The sequence below is a fragment of the Notothenia coriiceps genome, unplaced genomic scaffold (genome assembly GCF_000735185.1).
Source record: "Notothenia coriiceps isolate Sejong01 unplaced genomic scaffold, NC01 NC01_scaffold00008427, whole genome shotgun sequence".
Lineage (NCBI taxonomy): Eukaryota > Metazoa > Chordata > Actinopteri > Perciformes > Nototheniidae > Notothenia > Notothenia coriiceps.
In genome coordinates, this window is record NW_011341128.1 from 110,969 (window position 1) to 128,092 (window position 17,124).

Below are 17,124 nucleotides of genomic sequence, written 5' to 3' on the forward strand. Positions count from 1 at the left end.
TACTTATTTTTCTGACAACTTTTTACTTTTACTTCTTACATTTTTAACACAAATACCTGTACTTTCTACTTCTTACATTTTCAAAATATGGCTCGTTACTTTAGTTTTAATCTGCATTTGGTGGTGTGATCATTATTATTTAGAGTCATTGCGTGCCTAGTGATTTTAACAAGATGCATGTATCCATCATTTCCTGGTTTTCTCTAAAGAAGAGGGACCAATGAAAACTGTCATGTTGCCGTTGTTCAGCATCGAAACATTCATTAGCTAACTATGACATTAATGTTCTATTAATATAAAGGGAGGTCTGTTACTTCTATATCTGTATCTGTACTTCTACTTGAGTAAAGGATGTGATACTTTTGCCATCTCTGTTAAGTTTAAAAATGTATACTGAATTATAAATGCTAAGCAATCCAATTGAGCACATTGTACTAAGTAAATATATAGGATATCCAAATAGGATGAAGCTGGTATTACATTAAAAGTAAACGATTAATACCCGTTGTACCTGCCTGTGTCTTCTTAAAAAACTGCAACACAACACTGAAGGTCCATGCTTTTTAACGATTATAATTTAATTTATTGATATTTGTTTCTTCATAAAGTATCAAACAAGATTGAGTTTAAAGTCAACAATGTCAAGGATAACCAATGAGTAATACAGAATCAAATCAATCTTTGTAATTAGCATTGCACCATGTCCCAGTATCCCTCATAACATAATAATATCAAAGATAAACTGAATTTATATTCTCTGTTTTTAAATAAAATTAAAAAAACACATCAGCCCACATCAGATATGTTTGGTAAACAAAGGCAACACAGCAGCAAGCATTTTGGCTAGTGAGAAAGCATTGCATTAAAAGACTTTTCCTGAGTCAAAATGTACATTCTAATTATAATATCTAATAGCAGATTTTTTTATCACATCACTCCACAGATCAGATGACTCCAACTCTGTTGTAAACACATCTAGAATCTTGCATATCTAGTAGATTTGTCACCAGAATCTTTAGAGGAGGCAGGCAGCATTGGTAGGCCTGAGACGGGGTCTTTCTTACAGCTATCCAGAGCTTGTTTGTAGTTGATATTCTTCTTTGTGATTGGGTCTACAATATCCTTGATGTATGTCGTCTCAGCCTGCAGCTCCCTCATCATTGTGCTGTCGATCATTTTGGACCCAATGGCATCAAAGAGGCTCATTCTGCTGCCGGTAGTGGGATTGACCAGCCCACCCGTCAGGTGCTGTGCCTCCATGTAGCGGATGGCCGTGTCCTTGGGCATCCAGCCTTTCTGTACAGCTTCTCCCACGGACAAAACCTCTCTGGTCATGGGGTCTTCAACACCAGTGAAGGCCTTTTGTGCATTGAGTAGCCTCTGGACTTGACTGTCCTCAATGAGGCCTCTTGATGTTGCCTTCTGAACTGTGTACCTCTGATTGTTGCTTATGTCGATGATGCCCCCTGTTGATGCCTGTGCCTCCAGAAGTTTGTGGGCGGTTCCGGAGTCAATCAGTTTACGCAAGGTGGCGCTGCGAATTGTAAAGCAGGTGTCAGTGTTTGTGTCTATTACTCCAGCAACTGGGTAGATTTCTTTAGCGGTGGAGAGGTCCCGGGGGGCTGACTTCACTGTTGTGGAGGTTGTGTGGGTGATTGAGTTGAACTGGGGTGGCTTATTGCTATCACCCGCAACCAGCAAGGCAAACTCTGAGATGGGCATCTTGCCTTTTTTATACTGTTGTAGATCATACTCTGTCAGGCGGCCTTCCTTCAGGGCATCTTTGATTGGGTACTGCTTTCCACTTTTGCGATCTTGGAGTACAGATGTCTCCCCATCAGGTCCCAGGGAAGTAATCTCCTCCCAGTCACACTCCAGCTCCTGCAGGTTTATGTACTGTTGACGATCAATCAGGCCCTGCATGTAGGCGTCATAAGGGGACATGTCTTTGCCTGTATCTGGATCCAGAATGGTGATTTTGGTAGACACGTTGGTCTCTTTGGTCCTTGTCTCTGCTTGTTCCTCTTTCTGCACGCTCGTCAGGAGCTCCCGCATCATGCTGTCTCGCTGATGGATTCTGTCTTTTTCTTCCAGGATCTCCCTCTCCAGACGTAGAGCATCAGAATCCATCTTAACGCTCTTCTGCCTTCCCATCTGTGATCTTTCACTAATCAGCCTGCTTTGCTGCTGGAAAGACAAGCTGATGTCATGTCTTGAGGCTTCGAGGGTCCTGAGTTCCCGAGTGAGGTTTTCTTTCTCCCTCTGAAAGACATCTTTGTTCGAAACAAGAGTGGATTCCTCTCTTGAAGAGCTTGATTTTCCGCTCATCAGAAGGTTGATTTTATCGTTGACACGTCTGATTTCCTCTTCAAGGTCTTGTCTGTCAAATCTTTGCTGAGACACCTGTTCCCTCAGGCGATCCCTCTCGGATTCAACTGCCTGGTCTTTCTCAACACGGATAATCTCTTTGTACACTGTCTTCTCACCAGACTTTTCCCTCTGCAGGATTTCTAGTCTATGAGTGATGTTACGGATGTCTCTCTGGATGCGCAGAATATCGCTGGTTTGCTTATCCATGTCTGACCGAACACCGTTTGTCATCCTCTCCAGTTTTGGGTCTCTTTCAACCTTCAGTACTTCCTCAACAACAATACATTCCTCAACGGGAGGGGGGGCATTTTTAAGATATGTGATGCGCAGTCGGATCTCTCTGAGTTCAAACTCAGCTTGAACCCTCTTTTGGTGCTCATCACTCTCTCTGAGGGTCCTCTGTAACTCTTCCACCTTGGTCGTCAGCTGCTGCATCTCGAGGTTAACCTGGCGGCGGGTCATTACTTCGTCATCCAGGCTCCTGCTGAGCCGATCATGCTCGAGCGTCTGCCTTGGGTCCTTCTGTAAACGTACAACCTCATGCATAACTACCTTCTCCTCAGGCTTTTGTCTCTCCAACAGGATGTACTTGTTCTGCAGATCAAACACCATCTCTTCAGTGTTGCGCCGCAGCTGTGCCTCCTCCCGCACATCTCTTCTTAGCCGGTCAGCTTCTTTCTCCAACAGAGGATCAGGTTCATACTTGATGACTTCTCTGGTGACCACTTTTGTCTCGATCTTGGACTTCTCAGTTTTCCATTCATCCCTTTCCTTCCTGTGGATTCTCACCTGGTCCTCGAGGGAGCTGTAGGTGTTCTCCAAATAGTTCACCTGATCAGTTAGCCTCTGAATCTCTTTCTCATTTTCAGGACTTCTTTCCTCCCTAACCACCTCTTGAAGGACTTCCTTCATCTCCACCTTGGGCTTCTCAGAGCGAAGGGTGTACACATTAGTCGTGACCATGGTGATTTCTCTTTCCATGTCAGAGCGCTGCTTGGTGGTGTCTTGTATGTCTTTCCTGAGCCGCATTATCTCCGCCTCTGTGCTCGGGTCTATACGGTAGATCTCATTAACGATTTCCTTCACCTCGACTTTTGGCCTCCAGCCTTGAACTTCTCGGTAGCGAGTCTGGAACTCCAAAACCTCGTTGGACAAAGAATTGTTTTCAATTATTTCTTCCTCAATGCTTGTTCGAACCCTCTTAGATTCATGGATGAGCTCTGGGTCTTGTTCAATCCTTTTCACTTCCTTGGTGATGATCTTTGGCTGGATGTTAGGAATCAGCCTCTCAAGAGCATTAATCTGGCTCCTTGTCTGGAAGATTTCATCATTGATGCGCTTGGTACTCTTGTCCTCATCGGAAATTTCCGTCTCAAATGTCCGCACTGATCTCAACATCTGTGGGTCCTTTTCCACTTTCACCACTTCCTTCTTAACTATCCTCTCTTTGATGGTGGGTCTCTTCTGCTGGAGAATCGTCACTTCTGTGCTCATCTGAACATGTTCCCCATCTCTTACTCGAATTTCATCCCTCATCCTGGCTATCTCATCTCTAGTCTTAGTGGCCTCCACGTCCAGCTGAGGATCTCTCTCAAACTCGGTCACCTCTCTGGTCAACAGTTTTGGTTTAGTACCTTTGAGTGTTTCCTCAAGGATGGTGATTTTCTTGTTAAATATCTCAACCTCACTGTGGGTGGTGCTACGCCTGAGGGACTCTTCATGCAGGGTTTTCTGCAGATCGACCAAATCAGTTTCCAGTTTTGGGTCGCGATAGTACTGCAGTACTTCTTTCTCTTCAAGACGCTGCACTCCTCTGCGACTCTTCAGCGACATCATCCTCTCTTTAAAGGTTCTCAGCTCTGTCTCGGTATGAGTTGTCCTATCTCTCTCTTCGTCCAGGTCCTTCATCAGACTGCTGAGCTCAAAAGAACTCCTTTGCTGGCTTTCAAGCTGCACGTGTTGCTGTGCCACCATTTGGACTTTGTTTTCATTCTGAAGCAGAGAAGCAAATTAATTTAATAAGTTATGTGATTTGTTTTTGTGATAAGCTTTAGGTTGTTTTATGAGAAGTATATTTCATAGCAATGGGTTTTTTATGCCTTGTTTTCTTACTTGTGAAATAAGATTCTTTGTCAAACCCATCTGTTTTTGGCACTGGGTATTTTCAGCGGTTGCTTCAGCGTAACGGTTGACCAGATCCCGTTCCTGTAATAAACAAGAGTGGCAGCAAATATGTCAGCCACCTTGATATATTAATAATAATAATTCACATTGTGTAAAATACATCTAAATGTTACCTCTTTCTGAACAGAATCAGACAGAGTGATTATACGAGGTTTCTTGGCCACAGTGGCGCCAGCATCCTCGAGTGTACTGTTGTATTTGTCAACATTGGTCTCGTATTCCTGCACAGATGTGAAGAAAACATAATTTATTCACTTGTCAAGTATTCTAATATTTAATAACCTTGTATTATAATGGGTTTGACACTTACATCGAGTATACCCTGCAGGTCTTGAGACAGGTCAGACACTCTGTCAATGTCATCTCCCTTCCTCTTCAAGTCATCCACCACCCTCTGTGTGAAACAATTTTCCCATGTTAATCACTGTAATCAGTTAATTATATTATATAATGTTTTACAGATTTACATATAACACAGCACATGTTTGCATGAACCACAGCCTCACCTCTTGGGAGCTCTGCTTGGCAGCGACCTGCGACAGATCATCTTTGAAGTCAACCTTGTTTTGCGGCAGGTTGTCCAGGAAGGACTTCAGGGATTTGGATGTGCTCTGGAACTCCTGGTTCTTGGTTGAAGCTTCTTGTAAGAGGTTTTCTCTGCAATAATTAATCAATATGACAGAAGGTTTAAAAAATATATGTGTAAAAGAACTGCATTAATGCACTTAACATTACAAGGTTTTGTTGTCTTCTGTGCCATTTCCTAGAGAAAATCACATCTGAGCTATAATTAACACACACCTTTGCCTGATTATTTCATCTTACACATCAATTCATTTGCGTACGGCTTATTACAGTATATAGCCTACTGCATGTATGTAGTGTGAAGGTAAGTAACCCTTTTATTTGCAAAGAAATGGCCTGTTTGAGTTAACAAAGCAGAAAAATCAAACTTGAAATTTCAAATCAAAGTATAATACTGTTTTTTTTAAATCTGTGCATAGTATACACAATAGCATGGGCAAACCTCTCCAAGTTGTTGTTTCATTTTAGTACTCTCTATAGGACTAGAGATGCAAAACTACCAGCATTTTTTAAAGGAATTTCTATTTCAAATGAAGCAAAAATATGTGTATCATAAGTTTTTTTTTTTATTATTTTGTGTAATGGATTTGATATCCTTTTCATTATCTTTTATCATGCCACTCCTTTGGGCTGATTTGATGTCGTTTTTTTAACCATCTGATTCTCACCTCTCCTTCAGCTGGTTGGCCACATTCCCGTAACGTGTCTGCAGCTGCTTGACCTCTGATCTCTGGCGGCGGATGTCCGGGCAGTACTCCTGGTATCCCTGCTGCAGAGAGCTGCACAGCTGCTCTGTGGTGTCCAGATCCTGACTCAGCTTCTTCATGTCGTCCTGAGCCGCTGCCACAGACCTGCGCTGGTACTGAAATGCAGCAAAAGAGACATGCTATTAAAATTCTGTCAAATATAAGTTGAACCTTTGAGGAAGAGAAGTGTCTTTTATGTGGATGTAACATTTTAATGCAGATTTCCTCACCTGGATGTCATCAGCGCGGGCTTGGATTGCATTCGGCACGTCAGGGATTGGATTATCATTACTCAGATTTTTCTCAAACCCAGAGACGAGGCCGTCAACCTTCTTAATCTGGCCCTCCAAGTTAAGAGACGCATTTGCTCTAAAAATAAATAAAAAAATGTAAGTCATTATGAGTGCTATTTTAGTTCAGTAAGGCAAAGCAAGGCAATTTTATTTATATAGCACTTTTCAGCACGTGGCGATTCAAAGTGCTTTACAGATTAAAAGCAAAAGACCTTTAAGAACAAATACAGCATAAATACATTATTAAAAAGGCATTTAAAAACAGGCATAATAAGCAAAGGTAATGAAATAAATTAAATAATAAACACAGCAGCAGGTACAGAATACATGACTAAAAAGGCATACTGTAGTGTGAGTATGGGCAGCTCAATTAAAAGCAGCGGAAAATAGACGCGTTTTTAGTCTGGATTTAAAAATAGGAAGTGTTTCAGCGGACGTGCACGATTTAGGCAGTTTGTTCCAAATTTTTGGGGCATAATAACTAAAAGCTGCTTTTCCATGTTTAGTGGTTATTCTCGGAACAGAGCAGACCCTGACCCAGAAGACCTGAGACTCCAGTAAAATAGCTCTGACAAGAGACAGATGTACCCATATACAAATGTGCTATGTGTTAATAATATCAGCTTTTCTCTATTTATTCATTGTATATTTGGAAGGTCAGGTTTTAAATTGGATTTTTAAAACCGGAATAACAATATATTTTCATTACAGACAAAACCCCTCCACCATGACACTGTGTAAATGTCATTTTCCAAACAAAACATGCACTTACTTCTTGGTGTAGAGGTCAGCAAGTGCTGACATGCTGTCGAACTTGTTGTTTGCACCACTCAGTTTGAGTGGCAGCTGAGAGGAGCTGGGGTCTTTGGAGAGCAGCGGCTGCATGTCCGCCTGAGCTGCCAGCTTCTGCTGCTCCAGAGACTTCAGAGCCCGGGCAGCTTCCTACAAGAGACACATAAAGATACTTTAGACCAGGGGTGGGGAACCTTTTTCCTCTCAAGGGCCATTTCAATTTTTTGAACATCCTCCGAGGGCCGCCCGTACAAATGATTGACCTCTGCTTAAAAATACTAAAATCACAGCCCATTCCTTTCGCCTTTCTTTTATGCTGTGCAAAGAAAAAACAACCTGTATTTTAGTAGTAGAGCTGTATTGAATTAACATTAACATGCTTATTGTAGTTGTAAGTGCACTGCCTTGCGGCCTGAAGCACCATCCTTGATGGAGCATATGTGTGGGCTGGACCTGTATTTTACAGGAAAGGAGTGAGCAGAGGGTAGAGTTGTCGATTCTTGTTCTGTTTTCTGTGACTATCTTCCTCACCCTCTCAGACTTTCAGTTGCGCGCGCTACTAACGAGACATGCTGCCATGGAAACCAAACAAGGGTGTAGATGTATTAAAGTCCGAGTGCAAACAGTCCTGAGTAAATCTAATTTTGTCAGAAATCGGGAGAAATGCGGGAGAAATATAACCCCGGGAGGAAATCGGGAGAGGGCAATGAAATCAGGAGTCTCCCGCGAAAATCGGGGGGGTTGGCAAGTATGTGCGGCGTGTGTACGGCTCCTTATGGGTACTGCGGCCTCGATTTCTTTCTTTTTTTCGTGTGTTTATAAATACCTTGAGGGCCGTACCAAATGGTCTCGAGGGCCGTATACGGCCCGGGGGCCGGAGGTTCCCCACCCCTGCTTTAGACATTTGTATAATGCAAATACAATACATCAAATCCTCTAGGGTTCCTTCTTCAAACAAATGTCTACAGTATAACAATATAATCACCAGGAGTAACCTTAAAAAGGCACACGACTGATGGCATTTGGTAAATGAGAGGTATTTCACCTAAATCTAAAGAGCCGACAGAGATACAGTAATAAAGGCAGAAACGAGCTAACAGGAACAATGTCTGTGGCTTTATTCTTCTCACCTCCTGTTCCCTCAGCCTCTTGGCCAGATCTCCGGCCGGGTCGCTGCGGTTCAGCGGGGTTCGCAGGCGGCTCAGCATGCTCTCCTCAGCGCTCGCCAGGTCACCGTCCAGCTTATCCAGCTGCTGAGACAGAGCCTTCACTTTGGGATCCAGTGGGGCAGAAGACACTGGGGCTGAAAGAGGAAACAAAGACGTTTATTGCCTGATCTGACTTTGAGACGTGTGCTATGATATATATTTGATCGCCTTTGATCACCTTGGAGGAATGCAAGAAAAACAAAGTTCTCTTGAAGAATTAAAGCAAAGTAATTGATATACAAAATTAAATTGAGGATGTTTAAGGTTTTACATCTGTAGACAATTACCTGATAGTTGGGACCTGGAGAAATCCGACTTGTGATTCTTCAGCGATGCAGCCAGAGCAGCTCTTCTCTTCTTGATGTCAGCCAGATCACCACCCAACCTAAAGAATGCAAATACAATGTAAATAGAAATAGTATTACTGAGATATTATTGCTTTGTTTGTTGTAGATGCACAAAAATAAAACGGTGCTTTACTTACAGGTCCACTTTGTCAATGGCCTCTGGATCAGGTGGGGGGATCCGGAAGCAAACTCCTGGGAAGGTTTTTGTTGCCCCGTCCGTGGAGGTGACGTCCCAGTTGTCGTCTGAGTTGGATTTCAGGGTGAACTTATCGCCTCTTTCCAGGGAATCCTAGATGGTGATGAAAAATGATTAAATAAAACACATGCCCAAAAAGTGTGCACAACTTGTGAATGAATAACATGTCTGAAATTAAACACTTCAGCTTTGGATATGGCCTTTCTTTGTTCTATATCTTTTTAAGTAACCACCGTATGTGCCCATTTTAGTACTTGTATTCACTTTTGAAAGATTTCCCTGGTATATTGACTAATCTGCAGCACTCTGTGACAATCTGAGGTGAAGAAGCTGCACCTTATCTGTCTCCCAGTCACAAAGGGACTCCACTGTGGTGGGCCGGGTGGGGGCGTTGCGTCGCAGCTTCAGAGGAGCAATGGTGGTGCTGCTTCTCCTAAGGTCGGCCAGCAGCTGTTCGCTGTTCTGAACAGTATTCTCCTCCGCCTGGTGGGGAACAGACACAGAGGAAAATCTTTAAAATAATCATGAATTGATAGATAATAACAAATCCTCATTTTATTTCATCATCCTAGAAATAAGACTGAATGGCTGTACTTCAGACATGTGAGTGTCAAAAACAATATCAAAACATCCACAATGTATATTTCTATGTTTTTAAACTTTGAAAACATTACCAATGACTTTTTGAGCTTGACTTATTAAGAATTCACCTCTTGGGAAGTTGATGAGAGAGAGTAAAGTGAGTGTGAGTAAGAGTGCTAAGTGAAAAGCAAACCCCCTTTAAAATGAAAAATAAAGATATTAAAACTGTACCTCCAGCTGTAGCAGCGTCTCTGAGTTGCTCTTCTTGCTGATGGCCTTGGGGTCCAGGTTGTTGTTGAGTTTGCTCAGCGTGTCCGACAGCTGCTCAATCTCCATTTGGTACTGGAAAATAAAACAAAAAACATATTATTTTTACCTGGATGCGTAACACTACCCTCTCACACGAAAATGAATAATGTGTTATGATGAGTTGTGGTATATGGTGTAATATATTTACCTTTTTGTATTCCTCCAGACTGTCCAGGTGTGTCTCTTGACAAATGCAGAGGTTGAGGAATTTCTGCCACTCGTTTCGAACAGCATCTCTCTGAGCCTGGAAGTGTGACAAAATGGTATTGTTATCTTATTTTGAATTCATAATTTTTGTGTGGACATTATGTTCTGATATATTGAGTGACACAAAAGAGACATTTAAACTTTCCCAATTCTGTTTGAGAAATGTATCTGAAATACCACGTATTCTCATTTGAACTGTCATTACTTATTTAGTACTTATTTGAACATGTAAGGTCAGTATACCTGTAATACAAAACAACATCTCAAAGCTTTTCTGTTCTCATATCTATGATTTAAAATGTCTTATCCCCTTTAGTGTGTCCCCTTAAAAGTTAACTTGACATTTTTAAAGACTTTGGCCTTTGAATCATTGCCTTTCCATTTGAAAGCAGTGTCTTCTGGGTAAATAGGCGTACCTGGATTGTGTCACTGGCAGGGTGCTTCAATCCAACAAGTCTTTCTCCTTCGTCCTGAAGTTTGTTCACCTCGCTCTCGTGGGACAGCAGGCTGTTGTTCTTAAAGTTCTGATTGAGATCAAATAAAAAGGTAGTAATGTTTGTGGTTATCAATAAATAGCTCAGTTTAGATTATTCTGGACAAGCAGCTTCAATCTGTGATTGCTGACCTCATACTGCCTGCGGACGTCAGGCGGGTCGACCATGCGGTCGCTCCAGTCCTGCTTCTTGATCTTATCTTGCTCTTCTTCCAGGAACCCCAGCTCCTTGTTACAGCCGTGCATGTACTCATACAGGCTGTTCAGGTAGTGGCGACGCCACTTGGAGTTGTCCTGGGGAGAAATGAAATAAAACTCATTCAAACCTCAAAGATTCTTAAAAATGTGTTTTTTATGTCAAATATACAGTGTTTTAATCTCCCCCTCATTTAATTTGATGTTATTCTAGTTGAAATGACAAAATAAAACTAATAATATATCAGTTAGGGAGAAGAGGCAAATACCTCAACAATTATTTTGTCATTTGGATTTTAACAAGGTGCTATTACAAAGAATGCATTTTGATGCATTAACAGAAAAAAATACCATATTAAGTTTGTTGTTACATTGAAGAGAAAACGGTTGTCTTTATGGCCAAAGAATACATATAAAACAACACAACTCACCAGTAGATTGTTGTATTGCTTTTTCAGGACGGTATATTTGTCCTAAAAGACAAGATAACAACATATAAGCCGCTGGAAACAGTTTTCCATCAGGACAAAAGAAGGCAAGCAGGACAGTAAATGTTTGTGAATATCATGTAAATGTGTTTCCATGTCTTTTCACCTTGCTGCCTGCAGAGCTGATGCAGAGCTGCGAGTTGTAGGCCTCCACCTCTTTGTGCAGGATGTTGTGAGCAGCGACCTGCTTCTCCAGGTCCGCCATGGTGGGGCCGTACTCCTCCGCGTTCACTAGTTTCTGAAAGGACAAGATTAATACAGTTAATGGGATATAAAGACAAAATAACCACCAAGAATAAGCATTCCCAGAGGCTCTGAAGAACAGAGGAATACAATATTTCAAGCTTTGCTCTTTGGTGAGGTCACAATAACAAACAATGTTCAAACTGTTAACAAAAAGGGATTACATCAATGCTGGATCTTTAGACACCTTGGAATTTAAATGTTCAGTTTTAATCTACGTACTTGTTTCTGGTTTAAAACAGGCTCCCAGTCGATTCTTGGCATCAGCGACACGTCGTCCACCTGCTCAAAGATCTCACGGTAGAAAGTGCAGTCCTTCAACCAGCGCTCGTGGAGCAATAGGACGCTGAAGACGCAAAGAAAAATGACTCAAAATGTTACAAAAGTGCAAAAGTATCAGCATTGAAATATACTTATAGTATCAGAAGTAAAGAGTACTCGGTCAATATGCAGAAATATCTCAGAATAATATATGTTCTTAGACTAATAATTAATCTTATGTTGTTTTGCTGCGATGTTGCAGCTGGTAAAGGTGGAGCTCATTTTAATTAGGTGTTATACCACTGGGTAGCTTTTTTTTAATAATAATTAATTAAGTGTTGAATTTATGTTTTTATTCATATTCTGACAAAGTTACCAATAAATGGAGTGACATAAAAGGCACAACCTTTGCCTCCAATATAAAGTGAAGATGTATTGATTAATAGGCATTACATGGAAATAAACAATTAGGACTAGCATAAAGTGAAAATGTAATCCAAATTGATCCAAAAATGATAATAATCTATTTTAATTTAACTTTGTTTAGTGTGTTCATCATAAAGCATCTTGCATGCTGTCAGTGTGTTTAACCTACATCAAAGGTGTAAGTGCACACATGTCTCCTGTAGGCAGCTACATTGTAAATCCTCAGTGTCATATCTATCTGTCACCACTCACTCGCTCTCTATCTCTCTGGCCTGCGGGTGTTTGGACCTCTTGGCTTTGGCGACGTCGAGGAACAGATCCTGCAGCAGGCCCTCCGCCTCGCCCAGCTTGTCTGAAATCACCGCCTGGTGCTGCAAGGGCTGCTCCGTCTTGTCATTTTCAAAGTCCTAGAGGAAGAAGACAACAGTAGGGTGGTTTATTTTAGAGAAGGCTGCATGTAGAAGTGATATACAAGTTTGTGTTGGTCTGTCAGTGTGTGTCCTCACCACAGCCAGCAGCCCTTCGGCCCGGAGGATGTCTTTCTCCACCGTGTCGGCATTCTTTTGCATCTGAGCGATCAGCAAGGCCAAGTTGCTGGTCTGCATCCTGGCGGAGGGGGGGTCACAGATTAAATCACAGAAAACAATAGGAGATATGACATTTTCTCAGTGTTTCCCATCTCATGCTCCACATTCACTCTAACAGTCCCATACCCTCATTTTCTGAATGTCAAGGATAGACAATTATCTCACAAGTTAAAGCTCCAAATTGAAATAGACTTTCAAGACAAACAGCAAAACTAGATGGAGACTAGGTGAGTAACTAGACCAGGTATTACAAATGTTTTTTACAAATTTTACATTAAAATCTTACATTATGAACTAAAGAGTCAACACATGTTTAAGACTATAAGGTGAAAACATGTTATTAAAATGTCAGGGCAGAGGCAGCTTTCTTTTGATCTGTTTTATTCGTTTCTACTGTCTGTCTGATGCTAGTCTTTCACACAGCGTCTCTGTCGTAGAGTCAGTAAGGAGGAAGTGTATTTCCAGGTTCCCTAAATGCTAATCATTCCACAGCAGCCTACTATGTTTGTCCCTGTTTGTGATCCCCAGTGTGGATGCCACTAAGAAAAGGTAAAGTGAGGCCTCTCGCAGATAAAGGGAGGTGGAGATCCTACCGGCTGGCAACGAGAGATGAACTACGCCCATAAAACTAAAAGGAGGTCTATGTGTGATTTGGAGCAAGCTATATAAATAAGGTTAACACAGGATGATGTTACAATCTGAAAGTTTATTTGAAGCTTTGTGAGCTAAATATCAAAGTTACTGATGGTTAATCAAATCAAATCATCTGCAAACGCTGAAGTCCAATGAGTTTAAACAAGGCACTGTAGTGAGCTTTGTGGTCCAATGAAAACCGCTCATTCAATTAGGCTGTTTTCTCTTTTATGTTCTAAAAATATAATGAACATGTGTGTAACATGGGTCACGAAAGAACCCACACAATTTGTTTTACACTTTCATAAACATTGAGTGATTGCATTCGGCCTTGGCAGAGGTCATCTGATGTGAAGCTGATTTTTGGATATGAGTGTAAAAGCATGTTGTGAGGATGTCAAGGACTTTTTCTAAAGGAAATCAGTTTGTGGAAAGTAATATGAAGTCAAAGCTGCAAAAATAAATAATTCGAAGGACATTTTACATGTTAAACTCCTGCTTTTCTGCCTAAAATACTACTGCTACTTTTACACTACAGGGCTGATTTTAAATCCGGAAAAGACTTCATTCAGGCACTTCTGAAATAACGCTGATGTGTAACACAGAAACAAAAAATGTTGGCTACGTTCCCGCAGGACATTTTACACACATGCCAAAGCTACCTTGGAGTTCAAAGTTGTTACTCCTAGGAGAGAAAGCAAGCGAGTGTCATACAGAGTAGATTTACAATGGCTTGAATGGCATTTTGCAGAGCTCTTAAACAATGGAGTGACAGGAATGCAGCGTTTCTCCTCCTGCTCCGAACTGCCAGCTGATCTGGTTCTGCAGCCGCTCAGAATGGCCGCTCACTCAGCAGGAGAGACAGGTACGTGCTGTACACACAGTACATGTACTCAATAATTATTGCTCAGCTTTTGAGAGTGGACAACTAAGATGACGCATTATTAGAAATATTTTATATTTTGTCAAATAAGAAAACTTAAAAAAGGTAAAGAAATGTCAAGAAAACAAATGTATGACAAAATCAAATTCAATACAGTTGGTTTCTTTTGGTGTAATAACTTGGTCATGAGGTTGACTTTTTTCAATCAAACAAACTGGGTGTTTTGTCTGTCTCATCCATCTACATCTTAATGATGGTCAGGAGCTGAATGATATGTGTGTGTGTGTGTGTGTGTGTGTGTGTGTGTGTGTGTGTGTGTGTGTGTGTGTGTGTGTGTGTGTGTGTGTGTGTGTGTGTGTGTGTGTGTGTGTGTGTATATATGTGTACTTGTTGCTTTCCTTGAACACAGTATAGTCTGTTTTAACCCTTGAAGAGCAACTGCTGTTAGTGTAGGTTTTCTGTGAGCATTTCTGTCAGTAAACACTGTGACTTTTTCTGTCTGTTTAATGTGTTTATTGAGCTAAATGGCAACTTTAAAAGCCAATCAATGCACTAAACTATTAAATAACAACATACAAAGTTGTGATAATTTACCTTTGAGTATTTGGTTGCATTTATGAATGGCCATCACAGGAAAGCTAGGCAGCTATGACTGAATTTACTTGAGAGTAGGATAACTGGATGACCCGCATAACTTTAAAGAGCTAGCCTGCATTTTTCTGTTAGTTGCAAGATTACAAAACTTGTACTACAAAGACACTCCCTGATTTCTCAAATGTTCTTACAGCTTACACTTTATATTAGGATGTATACATTTATGTTTTTTTAAAGGGCTTAAACCCATTGAGTTTGGTGGGTTTTTTCAGCACCTTTCACTTTACAAAATGGAATTTATTTTATTTGCATTAACTAATTAGATAACTACACTTAATTAAATCCTCTTTTGACCTTGAGAGCTGACAGATCTCAGCCGTGGGCCATCGCTAGTGTCTTAATTAAATCACTTTGTCACCAACGGCATGAGCTGGCAGGTAAATGTGTTTGGTGCTTCTGAAACAGATCAGTGCTATTTGGCATCATGTCATCTGCCATTATGAAGCTACCAGCAAACACAGGCTCAGACACACCCAATGATTTTAACATTTCTGACACTATGGGTGGGTCTTTAAAGTTTGAAACTGCTACTGGTGTAAAACATTAAAACCAAGTATTAGTAAAAAAAAGTTAAATATTTGCTAGTTGATCTTAAAACGTTGGGTTATGAGACATGGTTTTCTTAATTTTCTGAAATATTATAAGCAAAATATTGATCAATAGTTTGAAAGACTAATCCAAAAATGAATCAATATTGTGACATAAGTTGCAGCCCTTATTTACGGTGCCTCTATTGATTTAATTGGTGATGGAAACCTCCTTAATGTCCTGTCACTGTAAAGTACAGTTGGGAACCAACGCCCACATGAGAGAAAGACACCAGCGGAGCAGCGGCCCGCCCTGTCCTCCTCACACCTCACAGAACATGTCCCAGGCAGTGAGAAGGTGAAACCATCAGGTCACCTCCACCCTGAGAAACCTGTCAGGTCTGTGACATCTGACACGGACAATGTGGGAAACTGTGAATAGTTTCAGCAGATGAATGTGTCTCCAGGTGCTCTCTGTTAGCTAGTGTGTTTAAATGAGGATTGAAAGCTGTTATGTCAAATAAATCACATTAAGTCATGTAAAGGTAAGAGTACAAACACAAAATGAACACTCCACATAACTTAAATGAGTACTGGACAGAGTGAAGCCAGCTCATTATCCCTTTTTACCTGCAGTGATTTACATAAAGACAATGAAGTTTCTAGAGTTTTCTTTGAGTTTCTAGAAAAGCGCTATACAAGTGTCATGTATTATTAATGATAATTTTGCTCTTAACTGTCAATATATTCCTCGTCAAATTAAGGTTTTAAAATACTTTTCTTTATGTTTTTAAGTTGCAGCCTTCTGCCTCCATCCCCCACATTTAGAAAGTGTTCCGCAACATGTGGTTTATTAGTGACACATATTTCTACATTTTGAACAGCAGCCATGCCTGACAGGACACAGAACAGCCAGATCAAACACTTCTCAGAGGATAGGTTTTCTCATTGAAACGTGATCACCAATAACAATGTTTTGCGAGCCGTCACAACTCTAAATCTCTTTGACTTTCACCTGCTTCATTAAACACATTTTTATTAGTTTGACTCATGTCTTTAGCACACTTTCCCGCCTCATGTTTTGACAAAGTAAACCTGACCTCAAGGCTCTGTTAACAGCTGGTAACACCTTGTAAAGCCTTCACCATCACAGAGGATTAACCTTCACATAACTCAGCACTTTAAGTCAGTTAACTGCCTGAACAAACCTTTTCAACCACACTGTAACAGGAGGGGAACCACAACACCAGGAAAAAGAGGACCAGGAAACATCACACAGTTCTCTGTGACATGTTCAAGATACACGCTCACTTACACAATCTTATGTGCATTGCATACATTAAGGGGTTTACTTACTTGCTGCTCTTGAGCAAACTGTCCTTAGATTCCTTTTTCTTAAACATCCTGGAGGTCATGGTGGGTCAGGCACAGAAAAAAACGTTTTGTCCTTTCTCTCTCTCTCACTCCTTCTTGGTCTCTGTTCCTCACCCTGTGGCTCCCACTCGCTGTCTCCTCTCCCTTTGGTTCCTCTCAAACACACACTCACGTCAGCACATTGTTTGACTCCGGCAGCTCCTCCCACACAGGTTAACTCGAAGGTGTGTCACCGCCCTGACATCCACCTGCAGAGAGCGGACCGGACGGACCTGTTTCCTGCTCTCTCCCTTCCTCCCATCCTCGGCCCTGCCCTTCCTTTTCATCACAATCTCTCACAGGGAGTGGGGCTTCAGTCAACAGAGATGCATAATTCATGGCGCTGGAGGGACACTGAATTCCTGTAGGGTGTTGAATAAAACTTTATTTATACAAATGTTACTCACAAGTAAACAGACTGATCTTTGATAATCAAGTTGTTCCAAATCTGGCGGAGTGACAAACTGTATTGGTGTGTGTTGACAATCTAGGGATCACTTTG

The 17,124-nt window shown here is 41.2% G+C and overlaps 1 protein-coding gene across 1 annotated transcript; it reads right to left on the minus strand.

Moving 5' to 3' along the window:
- Nucleotides 1-561: 561 nt before the first annotated feature.
- Nucleotides 562-16,724, minus strand: evpla (envoplakin a). Its single transcript, XM_010770129.1, has 22 exons — nucleotides 16,566-16,724; nucleotides 12,432-12,531; nucleotides 12,178-12,332; nucleotides 11,461-11,584; nucleotides 11,102-11,233; nucleotides 10,939-10,980; nucleotides 10,445-10,606; nucleotides 10,236-10,343; nucleotides 9,761-9,856; nucleotides 9,535-9,645; nucleotides 9,058-9,204; nucleotides 8,663-8,814; nucleotides 8,466-8,563; nucleotides 8,101-8,273; nucleotides 6,951-7,120; nucleotides 6,116-6,254; nucleotides 5,808-6,001; nucleotides 5,061-5,211; nucleotides 4,865-4,948; nucleotides 4,668-4,775; nucleotides 4,483-4,575; nucleotides 562-4,362 (listed from the first exon to the last, which is right to left on the minus strand). The coding sequence occupies exons 1-22, from the start codon at nucleotides 16,622-16,624 to the stop codon at nucleotides 976-978; spliced, it is 5,985 nt and encodes a 1,994-aa protein (XP_010768431.1). The 5' UTR covers nucleotides 16,625-16,724; the 3' UTR covers nucleotides 562-975.
- Nucleotides 16,725-17,124: the final 400 nt, after the last annotated feature.